This window comes from Myotis brandtii, unplaced genomic scaffold, assembly GCF_000412655.1.
Source record: "Myotis brandtii unplaced genomic scaffold, ASM41265v1 scaffold927, whole genome shotgun sequence".
Taxonomy (NCBI): domain Eukaryota; kingdom Metazoa; phylum Chordata; class Mammalia; order Chiroptera; family Vespertilionidae; genus Myotis; species Myotis brandtii.
The window spans coordinates 653,137-679,973 of NW_005371823.1; the positions used below are offsets into that span (position 1 = coordinate 653,137).

General features: G+C 43.7%; 1 protein-coding gene across 1 annotated transcript in view; it reads right to left on the bottom strand.

Annotated features, from left to right (window-relative positions):
- Nucleotides 1-26,837, bottom strand: part of RYR3 (ryanodine receptor 3) — a 380,950-nt gene that overhangs the window by 59,150 nt on the left and 294,963 nt on the right. Inside the window, exons 61-69 of the mRNA XM_014532943.1 lie at nt 25,983-26,032; nt 25,520-25,580; nt 23,468-23,706; nt 21,872-21,953; nt 16,838-16,968; nt 10,033-10,353; nt 7,505-7,745; nt 388-475; nt 190-282 (exon numbers count right to left, since the gene is read on the bottom strand). Coding sequence (XP_014388429.1) covers nt 190-282; nt 388-475; nt 7,505-7,745; nt 10,033-10,353; nt 16,838-16,968; nt 21,872-21,953; nt 23,468-23,706; nt 25,520-25,580; nt 25,983-26,032 — 1,306 coding nt within the window. The remainder of the gene's footprint in view (nt 1-189; nt 283-387; nt 476-7,504; nt 7,746-10,032; nt 10,354-16,837; nt 16,969-21,871; nt 21,954-23,467; nt 23,707-25,519; nt 25,581-25,982; nt 26,033-26,837) is intronic.

A 26,837-nucleotide genomic window follows, 5' to 3' on the forward strand; every position in this document is an offset into this window, starting at 1 on the left:
TATTTATTCATAAAAATGTGATGACTATGCTTATTTGAGAACAGTTTCTTCTGTTCATTCTCAAAGAAACAACAATGGAGATTGTTGGTTTGACTTAAATGCTGTATGGAGTGGATTCCTTCATATATCAGAGATACATAGCTTAGGTGAAGATTGAAAAGTCTTTGGAATTGATTTCTAAGAACTTACTTTTGACATCTTGCTTTTGCTGTCTCCAGTTAAAAATGCCAAATTATTAATTTCATTCTGAATCACAAAATTTTGCTCTTCTCTCTTGAAGTTCTAAGTGGGGTTTGGGGGGGAATAAAAAAGCAAACATTACAAGACAGTTCCCTGAGGCCTATACCTTTCATGCTGTCTCTAAGCCCAGGGCCCAGGAGTCCTTACGTGAGACTTGCACCACAGGATGAAGACCTCTGCCACCATGCGGAAGAGCTGGTCAGAATCAGCATCGGGGCTTTTGAGCCAGTTGGATCTGAGTTGAAAAGTAAAGGAATATGCATATGAAATTCAGTACTAATTAAAATAATCATACTCATTGGACATTGGATGCACACATTTATCCAGATAAAACTGTATTCCTATAAGAAGGCTATCAATATACCCCTCCCATGCTTAGATATAGACATGTATTGTAGATATTTTAGAGGACTTACAATAATCATTTCCATTGTTTCCAAAGGATTCAAGGATTATTTTAGCAAACAGATGTCAGAAATGAACATTTCAAAATGGTCAAAGATAGTTTTTTTCTTCTTTAAACTGATGAAGTGATTAAGGTTACATTCTAAGTTTTGGGACAAATGCCCTTTAATACATAAGGCAGGCAAAACCAGGAAAGTCTTGGTCGTTATGCCATCTAGTCTTGTCATTTACACTTATCATTGTCAAGCCTCTGAAACGCTGAGCATTTTACAAACAGTTCAGGCCTCATCCCTTTTCCTTACAAAGCCAGTTTTATGAATAATATTTGTAAGACAATATGTTTTTCACTGTTGACTGAAGTGCTTGGCAGAGACCAAATATCTCCTATGCCCTCAGAAATGGTTTGGAAACTCCACATAAATGGACATTACCCATTTCTTTAAAACACACACACACACACACACACACACACACACACACACACACACACAAAACAGGTTTAACAAAACCAGCTTCATTTATTTAAAAAAACAAACACAGTAGCAGCAAGAAGGTTAAAATGCAGTAGAATTCAGTCAACTTCTAAAAGTTCTCTTTCCCCTAAGTATCTTACACATTTGAGTTAAATTATATTTTGAAAGGGCTGAGTGAGCTGGCATTTTCAAATATCTGTAGAGAGTGATATAGAAATTAAATTGTCTATCACCTTTCTTAAAGGAAACTTTGGCTTTCACGGATGGCCTGAAAAACGCAATGTCCCCTGGTGCATGCAGGATAATAGCTATCAAAAGCCAGTTCCCTAAGACCTGAGACATCAGAATGAATTGCCCTGAGCAGCCTTACATTCTTCACATTCACAGAGAGCACGCACCAGGCTAAGGAAGAAAGGTGAAGACTATGAGGCCAAGACCACTTTTGGGTCCCTCTCTCATCTCCTGAATTCCTTATTGCCTTGAGTTCCAGCCTCACAGATGTTCTTATCTAATCCTTCTTGTTTTCTTTTCCAACTATTCTCTTCTTTATGTGGCAGACACTATTTACTCAGTCTCTTCCCTTCATAGGAAAAAAACACCCCATTTTATTCAGGTTGGCACTGTGTCCCCGCTGAAGGTCACATTACCCAGCTTCCCCTGAGGGATCACCATGTGACTAAGTTCTGATCATTGAACTGGAAGTGGTAGTTGTTGGATGAGCCTTCTAGAAAAGCTTTCTAAAAAGGGATCAGATAGCTGAAGGTGCCTTTTTGCCTTCCTGCTTCCTGTCTGGAATGATAATATGATGGTTCTAATTGGCATTTTGCACTATAAAGTAACTTTGAAGATGGAAGCCAATGTTAAGGATAGAAAGACAAAGCATGGAGGGTCTCCAGTAAGCAGCACCACACTAATCCTGGGTTGGGTACCTCTGCACTTCTTTTATATGTGAGAGTTAACTTCTACTTTGTTTAGGCCACTGTAATCATATATCCATTAGCGGAAGCCAAATGCAATCCAAACTTGAGGCTTGAGATCGATAATGCTTTTTGATTTCTTTCATATTGATTTTTCAGGAGCACTTTTTCATGGTCGAGTGTCAAGTTTGATCAAAACTGGCAGCTGTTCATTCTTTAGTGTTTTGGTTTAAACAAGCTTTATAGGTTTGCACTGTGCTCTGAGAGGGAAGCGATGAGAGTCATATTCTCTCCCACCAACGAAAAGTACAGCCACAGGCAGTGTAACAGCAGCACTGAAAACAACCTTAGGTCAACATTTCCTCCCAGGAGAAAGAAGACGATTTTGATCCCTTTGCCTTCATATGGGAAAGCAGTTTCTGCTGAATGAATTTTGTTTTCATCACTCTTCTTCTAAGAGGCAAATCTTTACTTTTTATTTCTGGTGAACTCCTTTCACCAGGTTTAGAGTGGTGGGTATGCATGAAGAATATCTAATTAAATGTCTTCCCCCATGTTCACAAACTCACTGCACCTCTCTCAAGCCAGATTAAGATGGTTTGCTGATGAGAAGATCCTGACCTCGCCTCTCCTACTTTCCCAAAGCCTTTCTTCCCCTCACATGATGTACCAGGCTCATCTTCCCCTACTCCCAGTCTTCCACAGAATTCATGACCTCTCTTAATATCCAGACACTTGATCCTTTTAGAGGCACTTAACTGATTCCTGAGTCTCTTTATCTGCACTGCATGCTGCCAAAGGGCCATGGGAAAATGCAAGGCTGTAGGTGGGAAGAAGGTTGGGTTTAGAGGTAATGATCAGTGGGGGTGATGGCTGAAGCAACCCAAGTGGATAAAATTAATGAGCATATTAATGGAGAAAAGAAGCACAATAATAAACTCTTGGATGATGGCAAGAGTAAGGAGAGTCTGACTTCCATTCTCAAAAGATAAGTGATCAGATTTTGAAAGAAAGGAAAGCCATGCTCCTATGTTCATGGTCAGGTTGTCTGATTTAGAGGTAGGAGCATCTCTCAGCCTTATTCCTGAGCCTCCAGTGGAAGACACAGCCTGAAGCAGTCACCACACAGGGTTCTCTTCAACAGGCCGAGAGATGGGTTTTCTCCAAAATCACACTATTTAAAGTTGTTTGCTTCCATGTTATGATTGCTTCTGATTTCCAGGGAGTTGCACTTTTTGAGAAAGTGAGTCAAGCCAGTGTGTCTTGTAGAGAGATTGTCCTGGACCTATGCTGACCTAGTATCTTCTGGAGGAGGAGATGGAGAGCTGCTTTGCCCTGCTCTGACCACCCCACACCACACTTGGAATTCCTGCTTGTTCTGGGTCAGCCTCAGGCTGAACACCGACGCACGGAAGCTTCTCTTCAGAAGAGTGTTGTAGATGGTGAAGAAACTTGAAACATTGCCATGCCAGGGCTGAAGGAAGTACAAAGGTCTAATGTAACGAGGAAACACAGGGAGGAGGAGAAGAGAAGATGGCGCCTTTCAATATTTGAAGAGCTGCCACAAGAGAGATTGTCATTAGTTTTGTGTGCCTCCAAAGAGCAAGATCAGAGCCAATGGTAAGAATTACAGATTTGAGCTTTTTTACAGAGGTGTGCCTATTGTGTATAGCCATAGAGGATAATCAGAGACAGGAAATGCACTGCTGGAAAAAGGAAGTGGGTATTTATTCATCCAGTTAGAGGGTGGTTGAAGAGACCTCAAATATTCCTACCAACTCCACCATTCCAGAATTCCAAGCCAGCTAATTCTTTGGGGTGAAGAAAGGACTTGAAAAAGGTAAAGGCACACACATAGAAGGAGGCATTTCCAAGCCAGGCTCAGATGACCATGATGCTCCCTGGTGTTCAGGGAAGAACGGGTTGAAAAGCAGGGATGAATGAATTAATGATGATCTCAAAGACTCTCTGACATTGCCATTTTTAGCACTGTCAAACACGGTGCAGGCGGAGCACACTCTATCTTCAGTCTTGATCCTCAATAGTGACAAGTGGCATTAAAGAGCTATTCTTGGAGCAACCTTACTCTGCTTTCATTTTTGTTTTCACCTCAAACTCTGACAAATTCCTTCCCTAAACTGTTAACATAATATGTTAATCAGAAGTGACTAAAATGATGACTCTCAAAGCAGGATTTCTTTTGAGAAAGTGAGTCAAATGTCCCATAGATAGGTAAGGGATTTTATGTACACACATACACACAGTGTGTGTGTGTGTGTGTGTGTGTGTGTGTGTGTGTGTGTGTGTAAGGTATTTATTTTGAAATGCTAAATATAAGTAATCTTAAATTATTTTAAATAGTACATACAATTTGCCTTATAAAATAAATTCTAAAATGGGTATATTCAGGCCTATTTCCTGCCCATGACAGAATGGCATACCACTCAAAATGTTAGGAATGTTCCCTCAAATATTCCTTAGGCTTTTCACTATCTACAATGAGGTATTTTAAAATCAAGCTTCCCCAAATTTGTATTTTAGGCCTGCAAGCGTTAAAGGGTGTGGTATAATAAAAAAGATCTATTTGGTCTTTGACTCCCACTAGGACCAACAATACTTTGTTCCTTTTCCTGTTTATGGTCATTAGTCTCCTATGTGCTCATTTCCCTCATCATTCACTTTAAATTCCATAGTCAATCTTTATAATCACTACTTTACATATACCCTAGACTCCCTAACCCATTTTTTTCTTTGTCATACTCACTTTGCAAACTTCCAACCCTGATCAAATCAACCTCTCTTCCTACTCTGAGCCAAAACTTGGCAGCAGAATTGACTGGAGAAAAAGACTTTAAATTCATAATCATGGATCTCAAGTGGGGCCCTTAATGCTACTTGGCATCATACCACACTTCTCTGGTCCATCTGCTCTCCCACCTCTCCCTGGCCACTGTCTTATATCTTCTTCTTACTCCTCAAATCTCTAAGCAACTTCTCCCCATCCTCACTCTTAGCTGATCATCTTGCTTCCTACTTCACCGAGGACAGAAGCAATCAGGAAGGGATTCCTACAGATTCTACCCATCCATATACAGGGTGTCCCCCCATAAATGTATATACACTTTAACAGCTGATAGCTGCTTTAAAAATGAAATGCACTTTAATAAACACTGCCTTTATAATAATTCTGCCTTCCTGCCTGCTGTTGTGAATGAACTATCTGAGGCTGATCATTTGCCTGTTTAAGGGGCATTGCTTTAGAAACAGATCTTGTAACATAGAAACGCACACATGAAACCTATATGTTCATGTTGGCCAAAATCACCCCAAACAATTTAATAAATAAATAAAATAAAAAGAAATCCTCTCTCACTCTGATCAATTTCCTCTTCTCTACTGGATTATTCCCATTAGCAAAGAAGCAAGCTGACTAGTCTCTCATCTTAAAAACTCTTCTCTTGACTCTACTTCTGTCTCCAGCTACCATCCCATTTCTCTGTCCTCCTTTATAATAAAACTCCTTGAACAAGTTGTCTGTATTGCTGTCTCTAAATCCTTTCCTTCCATTCTCTTCTAGTCCACTCCAAAGAGGCTTTCATCTCCATTGCTCCACTGAAACTGCTCCGGTCAAGGTCACCAATAAACTTCACTCATCATTCTTTCCTACTGGAAATGCCTTATAAAGTTGGCACCCAGGACACATCATTCTGTTGGTTTCCTCCTGTCTCATTGGTTACTCCCTCTTAGTCTCAGGTACTGGTTCCTCCTCCTCTGTCTGACTTCTTCATGTTGGAGAGCACAAGGGCTGAGTCCTTAGAACTCTCTCCCCTTCAATCCTTTATCTCATCCAGTCTCATGGTTCTTAAAGACTACATGCCAATATGCTGATGACTCCTAAATTCCTATATCTACACCAGATCCCTCTCCTGAACTCTGCACTCATATTCAACTGCCCACTCAACACTGTTCTTTCTATATTGATTAGACAACTCAGGTTTAACATGTCCAAAAGCGGGGTCCTGATCTTCCCCTAAACATCTTCTGTACCTACAATCTTCCTCAACTCAGCTGATAAAAATCCCATCCTTCCATTTGCCAGAATCATCTTTGACTTGACTCTCCTCTTTTCTTTCATTCCTAATCTGGAAGTCCCGAGGGCTCTACTTCATAATAGACCCAGAATCTGATACTTTCTGTCAATCTTCGTTATTACCATGCTGGCCTCAGCCAACATCAACTTTTTTTTCTTTTTCATTTTTTAAATTAAATCTTTATTGTTGAAAGTATTGCCTCCCCCCACCCCCCCATTAACCCCTTCTAGCCCACCTCTTTTTAATTGTGGTAAAATACATAAAACATAAAATTGGCCATTACTGACAAGTAGTACATTCACAATGTTGGGCTACTATTTCTAAAATATTTTCAGGACTCTAAAAGGAAACCCCAATCCCATTATGCAGTTGTTCCCCATTCCACCCTCCTCCTCCAAACCCCCTCCAGTCTGGCAACCTCTTGTCTGCTCTGTCTCTATCAGCTCTTGATTGGATCATTGTGAGCCTCCCAACTGGTCTCCTCACTTTCTTATTTGCTTCCATCCCTCACCATAGTGTTCAAATAATGAGTCAGATCACATCACAGATGAGCTCAAAACCTCCACCAACTTCTCATCTCACTCAGAGTAAAAGCCAGTCTTCACAGTGGCCTCCAAGGCCCTGACTCATGTTGCCTCTCTGACATCTACACTCTCTGCACCCCTCACTCTTCCCCAGCTACACTAGTCTCCTTGTGATCCCTTGAACATTCCAAACACACTCCTTCCTCAGGGCCTGCACCAGATGTTCTCTCTTCCTGGAACACTCTTCCCAGACCTGCAGGGTTCCTAACTTCATCTCTTTAGGTGTTTGCTCATATGTCGCTTTCTCAGTAATGTTCTGTTTACAACAGCAACTCCACCCTACCCTGGCACTCCTAATTCCCCTTACCCTGCTTTGAGCAGATTACTTTTATAAGTAAAGTGTATATTTAAATATAAAAGTAAGTATAGATAATTATATAAGTACTTATTTTGTTTATTGTCTGCATACCCCACTCCTCTCCCAGAATGAAAGCTCCCTACACCAGACATCTTCATTTGTTTTGTTCATCCTGTTCCCCAATGCCAACAGTCTACTGAATGAATTCATATCTACTGAATGAATGTGTGACAGAACAGCAGAAGGGCAGGAGTGGGTCACTGCTGCCCTTATTCCACCAACTCCCTCTCACCTGTGGTATTTGAGGATGGAAGGGGTGGCCGTGCCACTGACCATATAGAATCACTGGTCAAGGAAAGCATCGCTCGGAGGTCTCACACTAGGGATTATTGGGGGAGGGAGCTGGTGGAGGCTGCTGTGACCTCCCTCTATCACTTTAACACAACCAAATACCACCTTCCTCCCTGTGGATATGCTCCCCAGGCCTCCTTCGTACCTGTTGTTGTCCACGTAGCGGATGAGCATGGGGTAGAAGGCGTAGAGGTCTCTGCAGAGGACTGCGAACTCATCCAGGATGAGGAGCTCCGCCTCCTGAGTGTCCCCTTTGCTGTCAGCTTTCAGCTGTTCTTCCTCCTGCACAGTCTTGACAGCCTTTTTCTTCAGCTTCTCCAGAGTTGGGATGAAGTGGCTTCTGAGCAGGTCAGGCCTGGCTTTGCTGATGATTGGCTGGGCGTACACTGCGTTTGCAAACAAAGGGCCTCCCCCTCATTTCACATAGTATGACAATTGATGAAAGGAAAGAAGTGACACTGAGAGGTTGAGGCTCTGAAAAACCCATCAACTCAGGGTGGCACCTGTTCACTCCTCCTAGTTCTTCCTAACAGCTATCTTGAATCATTTTATAGTATGTTCATGCTGGTTTTGGCTCACTAGCTAAATTATAAACTCATTGAACAAAGCATTTTGTTCATAATAACCAGCACTGTGCCAAGCCAAGAGTAGGTACTGGACACTATGCTTTCTGGTTATTTTATAGAAAAATCTGTTGCTAAAAATACATTAACCCAACCACAGTTCTCAGCACCCAAGACTTGAGAACTATCAGCCCAATGCCTGGAGGCTCCCCCGGACCCTGAGGAAGGCAAACAAACTATTATCAGTAATAATGAGCTGAGAGGGAGAGGTGGCCATTAGAAGTCAAAGAGCAGGAACAATAGGGGGTAACGTAGGGATAAGGACACATATGTAATAACTTAATCAATAAAAAAATTTAAAAAAAGTATCATGGACCTATGCAAAAAACAACAACAAACAAACAAACAAACCCAAAGAGCAGAAACAAGCCTCAGTGGGATTTGGGACTATCATCCTGACCTTCTTAATGAGAAAGATAAAAACTTTATGTCTCACCCTATTTCTTAAATGGAATATCCTATTGGTTCAATTCATTATAAAGAGCAAAACCTGAGTGATTATATTTAAAAAGTGGAATGAAATGAATGAGTCATGAACTGTTGACAATGTTAATGTATATTTCAAAGTTTCTTTAGCTTAGGGCATTTTAACTGAAAACAGCCTACTTTTCAGCATTTAAAAAATCTTATTTTGTCTTATTTTTTAATTTCATAAAGAAGACCATTTTGGAAAGAGAAAGTGACAGTAGCTCTCTGCTGAGATGCATTAACCAAGAAGTCGGAACTCAGAGCCGTGATGGCTTGGATTTCACCCCACACCTCATCCCACACAGAGGTGCCTTTCTGCCTTGAGCTATAATTAGAATGGCTATTCCAGATGTGGGTGATTTGGGGGTTACTATTTAAAATTGATTTTGTTCAGGTACCAGGAATTAAGTGGCCTGATGGTAGAATTAATTCATCTGTGGAATAAAAGGCCAAGTTCCATTCCCATCAGTGCCTCTCTTGCTGTGACCTCTTTTCTCTCTGCTCCTCTAGGGGGCTAAGGGAGCCGTTCCTTTATCTCCTTCCTTCCCTTAATCCAGATTTACAAATAAGAGCTCATTAACAAATGCCTCAGGGTTAACAATATTCTTGGGCTAACAGATAAGAAAGGAATGCCAGCTTTATTTATTCATGTCCATAGAAGCCTATCTCTACTATCTAGTAGCCATTAGCACCCAAATATTTATAATTTTGATCTCAGTTCATTCCTTAGAAAAGAAGGAGGTAGAAACTTTTCTTCCTTGGTCATGCAGAGGAATGCCTACTGATTTATCTGGGAAGGGAAATACCCAGAGTTAGGCTGATACTCCTTGGGACTCAGCCACCGTGTGTCACCGTCCAGGAGATTATCTGGGTGAAGCTGTTCTGGTGGACTCCTCTATCTAAACTATGGGTCCATCCAAAGCAAAGACTTTTCTAACTCTTCAGACTCTACTTTGACACAGAGAACACTAAATACTCATGGTTTCCTGACTGTGGAAAGAATGGTTATTCGTTTTCTAAGTCTTTCCTTTCTTTGAGGTTGCTCTAGGAACAGAAAATCAGCTAACACCATTTATCAAGAGCCTACTGAATGTAAGGAGTTCCAGAGGAACACAACTACCCCCCACCAAAAAAAAATCACCCCAAAACAAAGTGATATGACTGTGAACCTACATTAGAGAGTGTCCAAGAAAGCATAAAGTAAGATACAACTGCCAGAAACTTACAGCACGGCCCAGATGGCAGTGAATTTTATAGATGTGGAGAATGCAAAGGATCACTTACCAAGAAAATAGGGACAATTATTACCAGAAGAGCAAAGGGGATTCTTAAGCACCAAAAGCAAATAAAGCCAGGATCATGTGCATCAGGTAGAGTTTATCAAGAAGGTCTCAGAGGCCTGGACTAGCTGGGGAGCGGGGCAGGAGCATTTGCTCCAAGAAACTCTAATAAGTCGATTCTTTTTACTGTTAAGTAACAGAGGTGGGTAGGGAGAACAGTTTAAAGAGAGTCTAAGAGGTGAAAAGAGGCTCTAGGCATCTTGGTCCCTGAGCTGGGCTGGGGAGAAAGGCATCTGTGGTACCTGCGATGCGCTTCATCCAGGAGGCCTCATCGATGCCCAGGTTGTTGTTGATGATTTTCAGGATGTTGCCCAGGATGACGCTGAGGTGTTCCGAGGTGACTTTGGTGCACCAGGGCCCTGTGCTGGGGGGCAGGTGCTCAGGCCCCTGCTCCCACCAGTAGGACAGGTAGTTGCAGAGCATGGGCAGGATCACCTCGATGACATGGGGCATCTCTGTGTACCGGGCTCCGGACTCGGCTAGGTGGTGGATTTCCTTCATGAGGCGTTCCAGCGGGGGGATGTCAGGACACATCTCTTCCACTGTGTCTGGCACCCCCAGAACTGGCCGAGAGCATACAGGAAGAACAAAGGGACAATAATTCAAAAGCACAATGGTGCAACCTTCTCTCCTCTGTCCCACCCTCCCTTTGGTCAGTAGGTGTGAGTTTTCACCCCAGAGCCTTGCATGAAGGAGCCCTGGATGTGGAGCTTCTGTCAGCTGAAGACTGCAGCTTCCAGAGGCTGGGTTATCCTCCCACATGTCACACTCAGCTTGAAGCACTTAAACAGAAGGTTAAAGGAGCATAACAGGGACCCAGCTGAGGGGCATTTCCCAAGACCTCTCTGTGACCAAGCCAGTCTCTGGGCCTCTCCATTCTGTCCTGAGTGCGTGCACTGCAGGGAAGGCGGGTCTAGTTAGAGAAAAGCCACTAATGGGTGTTTGGTTGCCAACTCGTGGTTCAATCACCGGGATGGCATCTGCACTGCTTAGAAAAGGAAAGGAAACCTCATCACATGTTGCCTCAGCGGGACCAGAGACAACAACACGTTCCATCCAGTTGGAAATTTTGGGAAAGAAACATTGCACATGAGTTGATTTCTGCATTTACAATTGACCTGAGGTGACCTGTCAATCACTTAAGCCTTTTTGTTCCTGCAGGCATATGTGCAAGGAACAATGAATAGCCCTGCCCTTTCCTCACACTGAATGACTGCAGTCACTTTGCTGAACAAGGACAGATGGGATGAAGTGGCAACAGAGTTCCACATTAAAGGTTATCTTATACAAGAGGAGCCAACACAAGAAGCAGCCAGGGGCTAGCTGTCCTGTTCTCTGTAAGGAAAAGGACACTTTCCCCCAAAACTGGGAAGGGAGACTGGAAGCATCCTGAGGTTTCTGACAGGCCAGAAGACAAAAAGGGTGCTGAGTGAGGGACACGGCTGGTTGGGGAAGAAGCACAAGCCCAAAGCTCTACAGGTGCATCCCTTTATCTTACTGCTCCCCACAGAGTCCACCTGGGCCTGGAGGTGGGTACATGCCACCCAAAGGCCAAACTTCTCACACTGGGCCAAAGCATCAGGCACCACAGTGGCGAGGAAGTCTGAGAAGCCACAGGAAATTGTGGAGCATTTTCCCAGAGCATGAGTTCCACTAAACAGGGGTCGTCAAACTCATTAGTCAACAGAGCCAAATATCAACAGTACTTCTTCAAAATATACTTTCCCTGGCTGAAAACCGACTTCTGCACATGGGCCACAAAGTTTCAATCGCACTGTATGCGCGCCCGCACGTGGTATTTTGTGGAAGAGCCACACTCAAGGGGCCAAAGAGCCGCATGTGGCTCGCGAGCCGCAGTTTGCCGACCACGGCACTAGAAGATTTGAGGAGATGATTTTTGATACTAGAAGTAAAGTTCTCATGAATTTCTCAGGACAAAGCAGAAGCCTTCAAATAGAAGTTTATGTTCAGCGAAGTGGGTTATGCCTGCAGGCCCTCTGCTATTGGTGTTGCTGCTGGTTGGGGGTCTGCTTCAGACCTTGGGTCCACAGGAGCTGAAGGGTTCATGAGTAAGGGGCCAAGGCAAATTCTTTGGCTTTTAGAAATACTGGCTGGTTGAAAGGGACTGTTTTGATTTCCCTTGTGATCATACTGCCTAGAGCAGACATACAAAATAACAACCCTGGCTACCGTGGAGTGAGTGAATCTGTAGCTGAGACAGGTGGTTCTGCTGGATGGCATGTGGCAACGCGGTGGACCCCGGGGAGCTCCCTGCTACGGATCAGTCCCATGAGGTCCCAACACGCTTTCCCTAGGACGACTTTCTGTTGTTATCACTATGGCCTTTGGTAAGTTGCAGGCTAAGGATCTCTCTGCCTTGGAAGCTAGGAGTGGACCAATATTCTTTAAAATCCAGACCATTCAAAATAATTAACCACATGAAAGCCAAAGACTCCTGGCCTCCCGTGATTTACAGTGGAAGGGAATTCCTTGGGCCAATCATGGTCCCCTGCCCACCCAGGCTTTTTCAGAGAACAAGTCTAGCCTCTATCTTTTAGCAGAACAACAACAATCAGGGGTGACCTCAACATGGGGGCCTAGGGAGACTCTCACAAACAAAATAATTTTACACAAACAGTGTCAGAATAAAGAGGTAAAGACAGAGGAGTCAAACGGTCTACCTCCCGCTCTGCACACAGAGCAATGCCAACCACCACAGTGCAACTGAAGCTTACAGTTGTTTGCTGTAAAATTGTAAATAAGAAGGCTCGTGTGTGTGTGTGTGTGTGTGTGTGTGTGTGTGTGTGTTTAAATGGCATGTAGACAATACCTCAACAGGAATACTTTTTTTTTCCCTTAAGGAAAACACAGAGTTGCTTGAGGTTTCTGCACTGGAGTCATTATAATGACCTTTAAAAGTTATATGTAATTGGCTCTTGAGTAGAGGAAACATTTGAGATTCAGATGGTGTTTTGTACTTCAAATGCCATATAAAACCACAGAATGAATGCTGCTGAGTTATCTACCTGAAAAACAGCCTTAGCGGGGTCTCGTCAGAATCAGACACAAGACTGTTACGGAGGATCATTTGAACCACTGCCCTTTCATCTTCTAGATCAACAATTTTTAACCTTTCGTAGCTCATGGCACACATAAACTGATTACTAAAATTCAGCAGCACACCAAAAATATACATTTTTGCTGGTCTGACAAAACATAGGTTTAATTTTTATTCATTCACACCAGATGGCTATTGTTGTGTGGTCTGACAAAACATAGGTTTAATTTTGATTCATTCACACCGATGGCTATTGTTGTGTTGGCTATTGTTATGTTTTTATTTGACAATCCAAGGGAAAAGAGGTCAGTGCCCCTGACTAAATAGTTAGGTATTGCATGTTTTAAAAATTCTTGCAAAACACCGGTTGAAAATCGCTGTTCTACATCAGTGGTTCCCAAAGTGAAGTCATCCCATCACCAGCAGCAGCAAAGTAGTGATAGGACCTTCTGAGTTCAGACCCGCTGGGTTAGAAACTCTATGGGCTGGACTCAGCAAGCTTCATTCTAACCAGCCCTCCGAGGGATTCTGATGTACGCTGGAGTTTGAGAACCACTGAGTTAGATTCTAAAGTTGTATATTCTTCACTGAGCAGCTCTTCCCTCAAGAAGAGGGCAGCAGAGAGCTTCACCTCTTTGGAGTGGAGGCAGAGCTTCCATGGAAACTGGACCTCCTTCCTCTGGTTGATTATCCCAATTAGAGTGTACAAAGTAAACTGGCTGGTGATTAGGATGTTTTGGCCAATCTAATGTTCTGATTAATAGACCACTGCCACACATAACCAAAGATTTTATCTAGTTTTGAATAACTGGCACATAATAGTATTAAACCTTTTCTAGGCTTCTCTTTATAATGTTTGGATGAGTCAGAAAATGCACCAGGATCTTGTAGGGTAGGAGAATTACTAATATGAGTAACTGCTGGAAGAATACTAACTATCAATTAATAGAGATGTCCAATTGACTGAAGACTTGATAAATCAGTTCATATTGTATTTCTAAACTGAAGACTCACCTCATTTGTCACCCTATACATTCCTGCCCCTTCTTGATCCCTTTAGCCGTCCACTTTATATAATGAATGAAGTCTACTTCCATAGAGTCTGTTAGGCCATCACTCATTCTCTGACTCCAGGCAAACTTGGTTACCCCATAATACACATTCACGCACAGTCTACTTTTCAAGAGCCATACACGTGATCAGCATTCACTCTTTGATTAACTGAATGCTGAAAAACATGGGCTCAGGGGACTTGGGTACTGAGTCCCACAGTGTGTCACTGATGGATGAAGAACTGTGTCATCTCTAATCACAACCTTGTCTCTTTTCTTCCTTGTGAGTAAGCAATGACGGGTACTTATTTTTTATTTATGAACGTGTCTTATCAAATCAATGTAGTGGTATGTAAAATAAGAAGCAACATTTTTCAAATAGCTCTTGAGAAGGAGAACAATGGGACAGAGCTGTTCCCCTCCCTCCCAAAGCCAATCTAGGTTTCCTCCATCTATTTGTCAAGCTCTCACTTTGTCTGCTGCTGTGACTCTATGCGTTCAAGAGCAGAATAGGTCTCTCTCTTTCCCAACATATTGGTGATACTGAGACAAAGGTGTGCTATTTCTTGAGTCAAAGTTGGAGCAGAATGAATGTATAAATGTCCAGCACAGTCGTGACTGGGCCCATGTCTCTTTGGAACTGGGGAGCAACTCTTGGTCTGGCATTTGCCTACAGATGTCACAGCCCTTCTCAACGTTACTAAAGCCACTCAGTTGCTCAGCTCCCACTCAGCTGCAAGATGTGACTCATTTAGAATCATGACAGGGTGGAAAAAACCCAAGGTTGAAACATATTTTTGCTAGTCCAAGAAAGGAGAGAGAGGGTGAGATGAGGCTGAAGGGAATTAACTTGGAAATTTCATCAGAGACTTTGGAAAGTGGAGGCACCTCAGCAGTGTTTCTTTCTTCACCAGCCCTGAGAACACCAGTCTCCATTGTATTCTTGCTCAGGAAAAGAGTTTTATAAAGGGACCTTATCTAAACCATCCTGGTGATCATTTCTGAGGGCAAGGTGTTCCTTTTATCTGAAATAGAAAAAGCAAATGGGGATAAACCCACCTTGGCTGAGCACTCTGCATTCTTGGATAGGGAGACTGGTGGTAAAGAGTGGAGCATGAACCTGTACTCTCTTAGCACTCCCTCCCTTAGGATCTCATAGCAGCTTGAGAAGAGGGTCCAAACCAAATAGAATCGCTATGCTGTCTATCACCTGTTGGTCTGGTATATCAATATTTTAAGGAAATATTGGTACTGAATAGGATGGTTCTGGTTTGAAATGGTTTACTACGTTTTTTTTTAAAATTATGTTTTTTTTATTATGTTTTTATTGATTTTACAGCAAGAGGAAGGGAGAGAAAGATAGAAAGAAACATTGATCAGCCGCCTCCCGCACACCCCTATGAGGGATCGAACCTACAACCAGGGTATGTGCCCTGACAAGAAAAAGAACAGATGGCCCTTTGATGCACGGAATAACTCTGGCCAGGCATGGTTTTTCTTGATATTGATTAGGCCCACGGTGTGGTAATTTTTGCTTCATGTTACTTTTTGTTTCATGTTACACTGAATCACTGTAGTTCTTTCTAGTTGATTCAAGGTTTCTGTGTGAAGCTCCTCTATTCCACTGCCCATCAGTGGGATCACAATTCATCCAAATGGGAGGACTCCCCTTCCACCCTCCAGGAGCAGGTTTACAACCTGCCTAGCATTCCAGTTCTAAGTTCTTCTAGGATAGGGGGTGGAAAACCTTTTCTGTAAGGGGCCAGAGCATAAATATTTTAGGCATCTCAGGCCAGACAGTCTCTGCTGCCATGACTCAGCTCTGCCGCTGGAGTGGAAGGGAAGCAGAATGTGCCACTGCAAATACGCCTCTTTGGCACAGCGATTATTTTGAGCTGATTACTTTTAAGAAACAGCATACGGAATCTCTGAGGAAGGATTAGAAGTTACTCTTTTGTCAAAAAACTCTACATTTATAAAAGGGATTTACAATAGAAAGGCAGTCTACCGGGAAGAGAGCTCTTACCCAGCAGGACTGTTTCATCTGAGAGACATCTGAATGGCCTGGCAACCTTTGTTTACAAACAGCTCCTCTTCTCCCCTTCCTGACTGCCTCCTTCCCTTCCACGGCCCATGCCTTTGCCCTTTCCTTAGCCCAGACAGTGTTTAAGGCTCAATCCTCGGGCTACCTTTCCAATCTCACATCTCTGTGGGGCACACGTACATATGTATGTGATTAAAATGGTTTTATTTTTCTCTTGTTAACCTGTCTTTTCTACAGGGGTTTTAGCCAAGAACAATGCAGGGTAGAGGGAAGATTATTTTTCCTTCCCAACATAGTGCTAAAGCAGCCACAGCAACATCTAAACAAGTGGGTGTGACCTGCTCCAAGAAAAGGTTATTTGCAAAATCAGGCAGTGGGCTCATCATCATAGTTTGCCGACTGCTATCTTAGAACTTAGAACAATGCTCTGTTCTTGTGTCATTTCACTTCCCTCTGGTGTTTTCCTATGTTTTATTCTCTGTGCAGATGGAGAACGTGTGGTCATCATCCTTGGAAACAGTCTCTCCTTGGACATGAAGAGCATAATAGGTTATTAGTGCAGACCTGCCCTTCTGCTGACCCTGGAGAGAAACCGAGCAAGTCATCACATCCCCAGGGGGCAGGAGGAGAAGACCCAGGGCAGACAAGAGAACCCGAGGTTTCAGGTTCCTCATTTTACGGAGGAAGAAACCAAAGTCTAACAGTAACAAAGGACTTGCCCATGCTCATTTTCCCAGCAAGATGGAGACATGCAACACATCCAGCCCTGACCTCTGGCCCCTCAGAGCATGTCAAGCAGCAGTGCTGCAGGCCACCGCCCCCTGCCTGCATGGCCTTCCTTCCTGGGCTCTCCTCCCAGCACACGGGCTGATGATCTGTGCAAAGATACTTACTAGATCTCTCCCTGGGGGTTTTGGTGTTGAAGACGGAGAGCGGATTGTAGCGGTTAAGGGTGGGCTCCAGGAATGCCACTGGAATGGCAGCTGCCAGGGAAGCCAGGCATTCTCCAAGGGCAGGACGTTGTCTGGAAACAAACAAGTCCATTCAGAAGTGCTGCCACTCACATGCTGGCCCCATGCGTTGGCGGGCCAGGCCCCTTCCCCAGGATGTCTCAGGCCGCTTCTCATAGATGACTCCACTGGACATCCCTGGGCCCTGGGCTCAGCAGAGCTGCATGCACTTCTTTCTCCCCCATCTTTTGCTGGACACTAACCAATGCTCTGCAATGGTCTCACTACTTGGAGCCTAGTTATTAATTGGCCAAGGTGATATAATATGCTATGTAGTTTTGTACTTATCTCCCTGCATATCTGAGAGCAAGTTTTGCTGGCATCCACACTGAATCTGATCCTCCTTGTCCTCAAAGTGCTTTGAAATCTTCTGTGTAATTTCTCTGTGTCTATTCTCTGCTATGGATGGAGCCTGTGTTCACCAGTGATAATGGGCCAAAAGTACTAATTAGACACAAAATAAAATACCTAACTTCTAATAGAAATAATAGGTCCTAGAGCATCTTGCTTTAGAGGAAAGGCCTCTAATACTTATTACTTCTCTCTCTTCCTTTCACAAACATTTGAGTGTCCAGCATGTAATGCATTAAGCTCTGGGTTTGAAATCTTCCTCTGAAACAAGCAACCAAACAAAAATAAAGTGCTTGGGATTCCCCAGTTCAGATTTTTGGTTCTCCAGCTGAGAGGATTTGTGCTTGCTTGTGGGATGACCAAGTCTGCAAGTGTAAGTGACGGGAACCAGCCACTGGCTGGTCTGTGTGGAGCTGGTACTGAAATAGTGCTTCCCCCTCGCAGACCTGGACTTAGCCTCGAGCTGTACTGTCTAACCCAGTGGGTCCTTTCTGCTGGTGAGACAGCACAGTGACAGTGCTGGCTTGAGGGCCCTGTGTGGGGCTGTTATCTGTTGCTTTCTGATGAATGAGAGAGCAGAGCCCGCAAATATCTGTTTTTCACCCACAAATATCCCCTCTTCCCCACCCATTGGTATTCAATCACGGACAGATCACATACCGGTCCTGTGAGTTACACACGTGATGTCAGCTCCCATATAAGGGAAAAAATTCTTCAAACAAACCAATATTGTGAGTTCTTTGTTAGACCACAATGCCAAGATAGTCAGTGGGAAATGTAGACAATTGGTCTCTAATTAAGAACTGGAAGGGCTTAGAGTGCTCAAGCCCATCTTGTTCGCTTTGCTCTATGACTGATCAACTCAAATTGTGCACTGATGCTGTGAGCGTGAAGCTCACTAGCTAACCCCCTGAAGCGGAGGGTGTCAGGCTGTATCTCTCGGGAACCACCATGGAGAAAAACGCCAGCAAGAGTGGGCGCACTTGCAGCCAAGAGCAGACACTTAACCCACGACTGCACTTCCATGGAAACAGAAAGGCATTCAGCCCTCGGGTTCCCTGAAGCTCCCACCAGAACCTGCACCCAAGGCTGTGGAACCTGCCCTTCACTGTGACAACAGCCAACACATCTGGCAGCACCAAGAAGCCCGAATGTCAAAAGTGTAGGGTCTCTGGGCGCGGATAACAAGCATTGACTATGTGGTGGGGGTGACTAGGGGAGCCAGTGCTTCCTGAGGAGTAAGCCAGACAGTTTTAGCCTTTGTCATTCCTCCTTTGCTAAGCTCAGGGTGGAGGGAAAGCATGAGAAGAGAGGCATCCTTTTAACTTCAGGCCTGAATGACCAACACCCCAGTGACCGCTGAGGTGAGGTCCTGTCTATCTCAAATACGAGAATCTACAACAGGCTGCTTATTTTTCAGTCAACACTCTCTCCATTTAACCAATCACCGTGGCCAATGAAGAGAGATACTGTGTTTCTTCTCCTTCAGTCTTGCCTTTTGAGGAGGAGGAGGAAATAAAGAGCTAAATTGCGATGGAAAAGAAATGCCATGGGGAGGGCATTGAAGGGAAACAATCCTGGGTCAAAGTCAGGGACGACAAGGAAGGGCAGACCTGAGAGCAAATTTTAGCTGGCCCAGGGAGGTGAACCTGGGAAATGGCAGGCCCTGGGGTTGTCTTGGTGCTAAACTGACCCATTATTCCCCTCTTGCTTACTCTCTCACCAAAATTAAAGTCATGAACTCATGACAGTGAATTTCTAGAACGTCAGTCTCATACGAAGGCAGTCCTCAGGACGGAAGACAGTTTCCCAGTGCTGCACTGACTCGAGGGGCACGCATGTCCCATCCTCCGGATATTAATTACTGAGAAACCAAGTCTCTCCCAGCTCACCCCAGGACGCTTTCTAGTCTGGAGCTCACAGTGATGCTAATTAGCCACTGGGCCAAAAGAGATATAAACAACAGTTCTCCTGGCCTGTTAAAAGTTCTATAAAAGTAAAGCTCAGAAGTCTGCCAATTAATGCTCCTGGCTGTGAGATACCAGAGTGAATGACTGTGACCTCCAGGCCCCAGAGAGACTGAGCTGATAAAGGCCTGCTGTTACAATGCTTCTCTGGTCATTAGCGCCCCCCAGAGGGCGGTGTGGCTGTGGACCAATCAAGCAAGGGCTACACAAACAGCTCCATAGCAACCAAATGATCTATCTTAGAGTTTCTCACTGGAGGTGGAAACTCTTTTGTCTTCCTCCCTCAGTTCATCCTGTCTAGTAGAGTATTTTTCATGTATAGTACTTGGTCATGGTGAGAGATTGAGGAGAGTTCAATTTGTATTTCAGTTTTTGTTACTTCCAAGTCATTCTCTCAATTTTATTTCCATGGATTGGGACCTTGTTGCCAGGGACACAGGCAGAGACAAAGTCATCACAGCAATAATAATTACGCCTTGCACATATCTGGGGATTTGCAGCTGTGAAAGTTCCTCCGTGTATATTGCAGAGGATGCTAAGGAGAGAAAACAACACATCGCAGAGGGCAGAAAGCAGAGGAAGGGATGGTAAAGAGCAATCTCAGAGGGTTAGGGAAAGCTTGCAATGTTTGAGCAGCCTTGGTCAAAAGCAGCCAGGGAAAGAAGGGAGAAGTAAATCTCTAAAGTATGTCTCACTTTCACAATACAAAAGAAAACAAACAAAGGTGGTTAATAGCGGTAGCATTGCAAGTGTAGGATTTTAAATCATTAACTAGCAGACAGACAATTGGAGCAGACTTAAGCTAGGTGCTTCTCCCAGCTGACTCCCACCACCACGGAGTGTACAGGCACAATATTCACAACGTTGCGGGGAGCAGATACATAATAAAACTGCAATGAATATATGAATAAAGCATGAAAAGTCATATGAATCTTTTTCTGGTCTGACATTTCAGAGCTGACCTTTATTTGACCTTTTTTTCCAAGAGAATAATGCACAAGCTTTAAGAAAAAATGTACAAAGAAACACATACACATATAGATGCATGTATATACATACATAAAAAATGAAAGAATAAGAAATTGGAAAATATTCACAAATATTTAATGGAAGGAATGAATTAAAGACATCCTCCCTAAGTAAAATTCTTGACCAACTCCCATCAAATGGGAAATTTTAACTTAATTCTTTTGTTGACTTGGTATAATGTGGTTGAAACTTTTGTTTGCCCAGTTCTAAATGACAAACATATCTATATTTTATGTAAAGCAGTAAGGAAAGCTATGCAACTATAAGGAATTAAAATCATAATAAAAATAAAGTAGTCATTAGTTTCTCAAACTCTTACACTACAGAAGCTGTATGGAAGCTGTGGTTATGAAGACAGACATTTCTTGAACATGTTTTGGTTACTAGCACATGATTTCAAGTCATAGTACTTGAGGTTTTATTTGTTGTTGTTGTTTGTTTTTTTAATTGATTTCAGAGAGGAAAGGAGAGGGAGAGAGAGATAGAAATATCAATGATAAGAGAGAATCATTGATCGGCTGCCTCCTGCACAGCCCACACTGGGGATTGAGCCTGAAACCCAGGCATGTGCCCTTGACCGGAATCAAACCCGGGACCCTTCAGTCCGCAGAACGACATTCTATCCAGTGAGCCAAACCGGTGAGGGCTAGTTACTGAATTTTTGAAAGAACCAGTCTTTTTTTTTTTTTTTGGTCTTTTTTAGAAATTGCAATAAGAATTTATGTAAGTTTTGATATGAAACAAGGATTTATTATTGACTTGATAAAGGTACCATAAACTGAGGAGGCACACAGGGCATAGATAACAAGACATGTTTAGATGAAATAATTTCAAGCACAGATCAAATTCCTTCCAGTTTCCTCATTTGAAGAGGGGGAGGGGGGAAGAAAAGAAAGACTTCCAAGGATAAGATTAAGTCCAGAGTTTGGTTAATACTGTGTTTATCCCTTTGATCTTCCACATACATTTAAACAGAATAACACAACACATGGCATCTGATGGTGAAAAGCAGAGGGTCACAAAGGCCTCCACAGCTCCAGGCAGATTAGAGAGCCAAGCTGACACCCACATGCTCTGTCAATCAGCTTGTTCAGATTCAAGATTATTGAAAAGCATTTCTGCTACCAAAGTGTGGCCTCGTTTAAAACTATAGCTAATCTGACAGCCGACAATGGTCAAGGCCCAGGATTGTATCGCATAGAAACTCATTCAACTCTAAGCAACTGCCTCATGTCCCTCGAGTTTCTCAGCCAGCTTAACCACAGGAGCCCTGGAAGCGATTTGGAAGCTGTGATTATGAAGAAATGGGCATTTTCTGTGACATTTTTTGGTCACTAGCACATGATTTTTACTTGGCTCTATTGCTCCTTTGCCAGCTATCTCCATAAAAGTCATAACATTAAAAGCATCATTCCACTTCTTAACATTGCCATAAACATTTCATAACCTAGGCTCAAATTCACCATCCCATTTCAGCGAGCATTTTGATTTTGCTGGACTGAAAAGATGCTATTGTTAAGTAACGTTTTTCTGAGCCTGAATGTGTTAGCCTCCTGTGTTCACTCATTACCTTTCCACATAGATGTTCTTTCCTGTTCCAAGGGAGTAGAGGCTGCACAGTATGTGGTAGCATGAAATTTGCACGTCACCCACTGGAAAGAACAAAAAGAGCGTCACTGCCTTGCACCATCACAGCTCGCCACCTCCCGCACACGGAAAGGGTCTACCAACAGAAAAACGCGTTGGCATCACCTGAGAGCCAGAGAGATCTTTTTCTTTCTCTCCCTCCTCCTACCATCCTCCTTTCTTATAGCCCCTTTCTACCCAAGTTCTAGTTGCTGAACTGGGAGAGAAAATATTGATAGGAGACCCTCCTCCACTGAGCCATCCCAGTCCTCTGTGGGGCTCAGGTTGGGGATCACAAGGAATCATTAGACCACTGAGTCCTTCCATATGGGATTTTTTTTTTTGAGTAGAAGGAGACACCGTAGTCAAATTTTATCCAGAGGAACATATTTCCTTGCTTTGAAAGGAGGAATGCAAGAAATCTGAAGTTTTAATGAGCCTTTTATTCATTTCCTAGGAAGATACAGTGGGGCCTTGACTTACGAGTGTCCCAACTAACGAGTTTTTTGAGATACCAGCTGTCAGCCCATTTTTTGCTTTGAGTTGACAGAGTAATTTGAGTTAATGAGCTCCTTAACGAGCTCCTTAATGAGCTCGGTCTTGGAACGAATTAAACTCATAAATCAAGGTCCCACTGTATGTACAATGTCTCTACCTCTTCAGAGTTGGAGCAAAATTCCTCATTTTCACCTGTCCCAAGTTCTCTCAGGGAAGTTTTTCAAGAGGCAATTTAATCAGATTGTGATTTTGCCACATTTCCTAAAGGAAGGGCAGGTTCCACCTGGGAATTCACAAGTTTATCTGCAGGCTACATGCCCCTGGTAATGTCTGCAACTCATCACAGGGCTGGGACTAACTGACCACAGTGAGAACTAATTCCGTTTTTTATTTTTTAACAAGAAGGTGAGTTATTTCCGCGCCATGCCCCCCAACCCCATGGAAATACTGATTTTCAGTTGCTCAGGGATATGGAAGACCCAGCCTTAGCTACTGACAACTGGTTAAATTAAATTAAATCATGTGCTAGCATTTAAAGCGTGAAGCTGAAGCTTGGTGGCAGAATATTTGCAGGAGAGGTCTGCACATGGTCCTGCATGCAAACTAAAGTAAAACCAATCGACGATGGTCTTCTGAAGCCCCAGATAAGGAAATGGTAGCAGCTTTCCTTTGCTCCTGGTATTCAATGAATAAATTAGGGCTTCTTAAGAGGAAAATTGGTGTCTGAAAAGCCCTGGGAGCAATCCTGCTGGATTATTCAGATAACCTGTTCAAATTAAGTAGGAACAAAAGGCTGGGAGCTAAACCAGTGGGTGGAAAATTTTGGTCCTGAATAATAGTAGGAAAAGATGAAATACTATATACTCAAATTTGGGGGTTTCTTCTCCTTCAAGAGTTTACTAATTAATTTTTAAATATAAAAAGAAAACGTGTGGAATGATTCTCTCTCTACTCCTCCCTCTAGGTCAGCCTCAGAGACTGAGCCACACACACACTTCCTGTCTGTGGCCATGTGCATGTGAATCCACAGCATCTGACTCACAGAGTAAATCCACCCCAAACTGGTGCTGAGCCACATGCTCAAAGATGGACGTAAGGATGGGGAGCAGCGCCACCGTGGTGTAGTTAATATTCTGAGAGACGCCTTTAATCTGCGTTCTGGAATGGGTGAACTTCCCGAGCTTCAGGTTTTCTGAAGTCTTCTCTAAGTCTTCTGCAGCATTTTCAAAGAATGCGCGTAACCCGGCCTTCACCAGCTCTGAGCCTGACTTCATGACAGTCCTGTAAGCAAACAATGTTCAAAACCAGAAGCATAACCCGAAGCTTTGGCCAACCCCCTTCCTGAAACTGGTGACCTGCAGTGCAAACTGGGCAGACATTGGACTCCCCAGTCACCCGATGGCACTGGGCCAGGAAAGATGGAGAGGGTAGCTGGCGTCCTGGAAGGACCTGGACCACACAGTCCCTAAGAGTAAGGCTAGCACTGGACCGTGTGCTCAGTTTGAGGGAATTTGTGTTCAACTCTTCTGGAAACACAGAGGATGATTCAGAATGGAACTGATATTGGTCACCTGGTGCTGTATCTGTCACAGCAGGCTACCTACTTGTGCAAAAATCTAATTAAAAGGACAGTGAGGGGAGTTTTTTGTTTTTTGTTTTTTTTTTGCAGCTCACTGTGGGATAAGCAACTTTAATAAGGCCTAGCGAGAAATATTCGCTCTCCTATGATGCAGGAGCTGAGAGAGAGAGAGAGAGAACAAAGAAATAAGCCCACTGGTGCGTGGATTTCTACAGCTTGCAGGATGTCCTCGCTTGGAGGAGGGAAGGGAAAGGACAGCCAGCCCTTTTAAAACAGACAACTTAATTCACTTCAAAAACACATGGGCATGGAGATTAGCTATGGATATTTGAGGGCCTCCCTCAAAACTATTTTATAAAACTTAGAATTGGAACAAAGCCTACAAATCATATATTATTTTCCACATGTCTGCATCTTATTCATGAGACGATGACAGGCTTGCTACAAGCACAGTTGCTTTTTATCTACTGCATTGCCATGATCACCCAACTAACCAGAAAAATAAAAACAAGGACATAAAGTCAGTGAGGCTTGATCCTATCCTGTAAGTATTCATGAGCTTTCTATCCTCCTCCTAACTTTGCAGTCGCAGGTTTTCTCAGGAATAATGATCACACTGACCTGCATATTTTTAAAAAGTGGACTCTTTCTCAAGGCATTCCACATTTCTGGGAGAAAAGTTTCCTCACTCATCCCAACTGCAAGGGATTTCAGTCCCCTAGGAGGCTTTGGTCTGATCCTGCAAACATTGTGCTGTCCTAATATCTCCACAATGTATTTGTTTCTCTCAAAAATCTAAAAATCATGAGATTTTTTTTTTTTTGTAATCATTCTTTGTGGTGGATTTTCATCTGGCCACTCTGAGGTTGGCGCCTCTCTGCTGCATCGGGGTGTATGTCTTTGACAAGGGCCCTACACGAGTGTGCTAATGAAAGCTCCGGTCAGTCCTTTTCACGGCTTCTTTTTTTTATCTCATCAAATATAAAATATTTATATTATCCGACTACATATATTTTTAAGACTTCTTTCCCGTTCAGCCATTTTTCTTACCAGACCCTCAGGCCACAGGCTCAAACTCTGTCTATGATCCTGCATTTCCTCCCTGGGCCATTCTGGCTGCGGAGTGCCGCGGCTGCCCTCCCCAGGACGCCTAGGCCTTGCCGCCCATCAGCAGCGCTTGCTTTTTTTGTGGAGAATTAGGTACAGAGTGGCACTGTGCCACATGATCTATTTTATCTTCTCAAAGATGAACTTCTCAGGAAGAGAAGACAGGAATGGCCAGATGCCCAGCCTTTCCTGTTCAGCACATGCCACAGTGGTAGCCCTCTGCCACGTGAACTGAGAAATGAGAGTGCTAACACCAGGGTGAGAATCATCTTTTCCCTGTGTCCCCCACCCCGACCCTCCAGCTCCTGCAGAGCAGTGACACATCTTCTTGTCAGTACAATCATGCGTGAGAGGAGAGGGTTAGAGGGGGAGTCTTGAGAAACGATTGGAAAAACTGGGCAGACTTACCTCGTGTCCAGTGTCTGAGCTAAGATGTGAAGGCAGCTCACCATTGTAGTAGAATCGCTCCCTAGAATAAAAAATGTCACCGTGATTTCCTGAACCATTCAACCCATCTTTCAAACACAACCTTCTCAATACACACAAACCACAGCCTGGCATAATTAACCACTGACACACAACATGCCAGGCCTATGGGCAGGGATGATGCGTTTATCTCTGGCCTGACATATTGCTTTAGGATGGATGTTGAAGGCAGAGCTTAAAACATTCATTGGTGTGGAAAATCTGAATTGTTCAAGGGATAGAGAGGTCATTTATCATACTTCAGACTAATTTGCTATGGCAAATTAAGGTGACACCTTGGTCCCCAGGCTCAGGTTGTCTGCAGGAGCCACAAATAAAGCCAAAATGTGAGTTCAGGATAATTACAGGGAGAATTGCACCCGTTAGCAATACCTGTCTCACTCACCGAAGAGGGAAATCCTGTGCCGAACAAGAGCGGCAAGTTTGCAGAACAGGCTGAAGCAGAAAAGAGCATGAGTCGGAGAGGCACAGAGATTCAAGGATTAATTCGTCCCTCCCCCTGCCCCCCATGCTGTAACACAGAGAGCACGGAACGGCACTCTAGCAAGATGCACTGTGTTCTCCTCAAACAAGCCACTGGACCACACCTGGAAAGCATGTGGTTCTCGTAGTCTTGTTGGAGAGTCATGAAAGGCACCTCGCGGGCAGCTCCAACCTTACAGAGAACAAGCCTTCTGGAACAGTTACAGTGTTCTGCAGTGAGCTGGTTGTTGCAAACCACTACTTGCTATAGAGTACTATAAATAATGTTCATTTGTATGACATTCAGAGATAAATGAGGATTCTGGACGGAAGCATAATTTTTCCATTGTTGCAGTAGATGGCAAACTATTCTGCAGCCTTCACTGGGGTGTGAGCCCTTTGCTGGGAGATGAGCGGGAAGGTGGTGCTGGAAGAATGTTAATGGTTCAGGTATGGGCAACACTGTGTGGAGCCCCAAATGTAAGAAATTGCTTTCCTTTGTTGTTTCCCATTCATCAACGGGCCTGTCTGGGTTGCTGTCCTAGCTGGGTCCTCGGAGGCCAGGAAAGTCCATCTGCTCTGCTTTTGTGCTTTCTGTCCCTACTCCATGCTTTCCGCCCATATTGTCTGCCGTGGAAGCCCTGGAGGTCCAGCTGTGTCTACTGTTTTACTTTCCATAGTGCCTAATAGAGAGCTTGGGTAGCTGGAAAAGAGCCCATGAATGTTTCTGAACACGCTACCGATGGGCCCTGATGGACCCCGTGTAGGGGCACTAGGC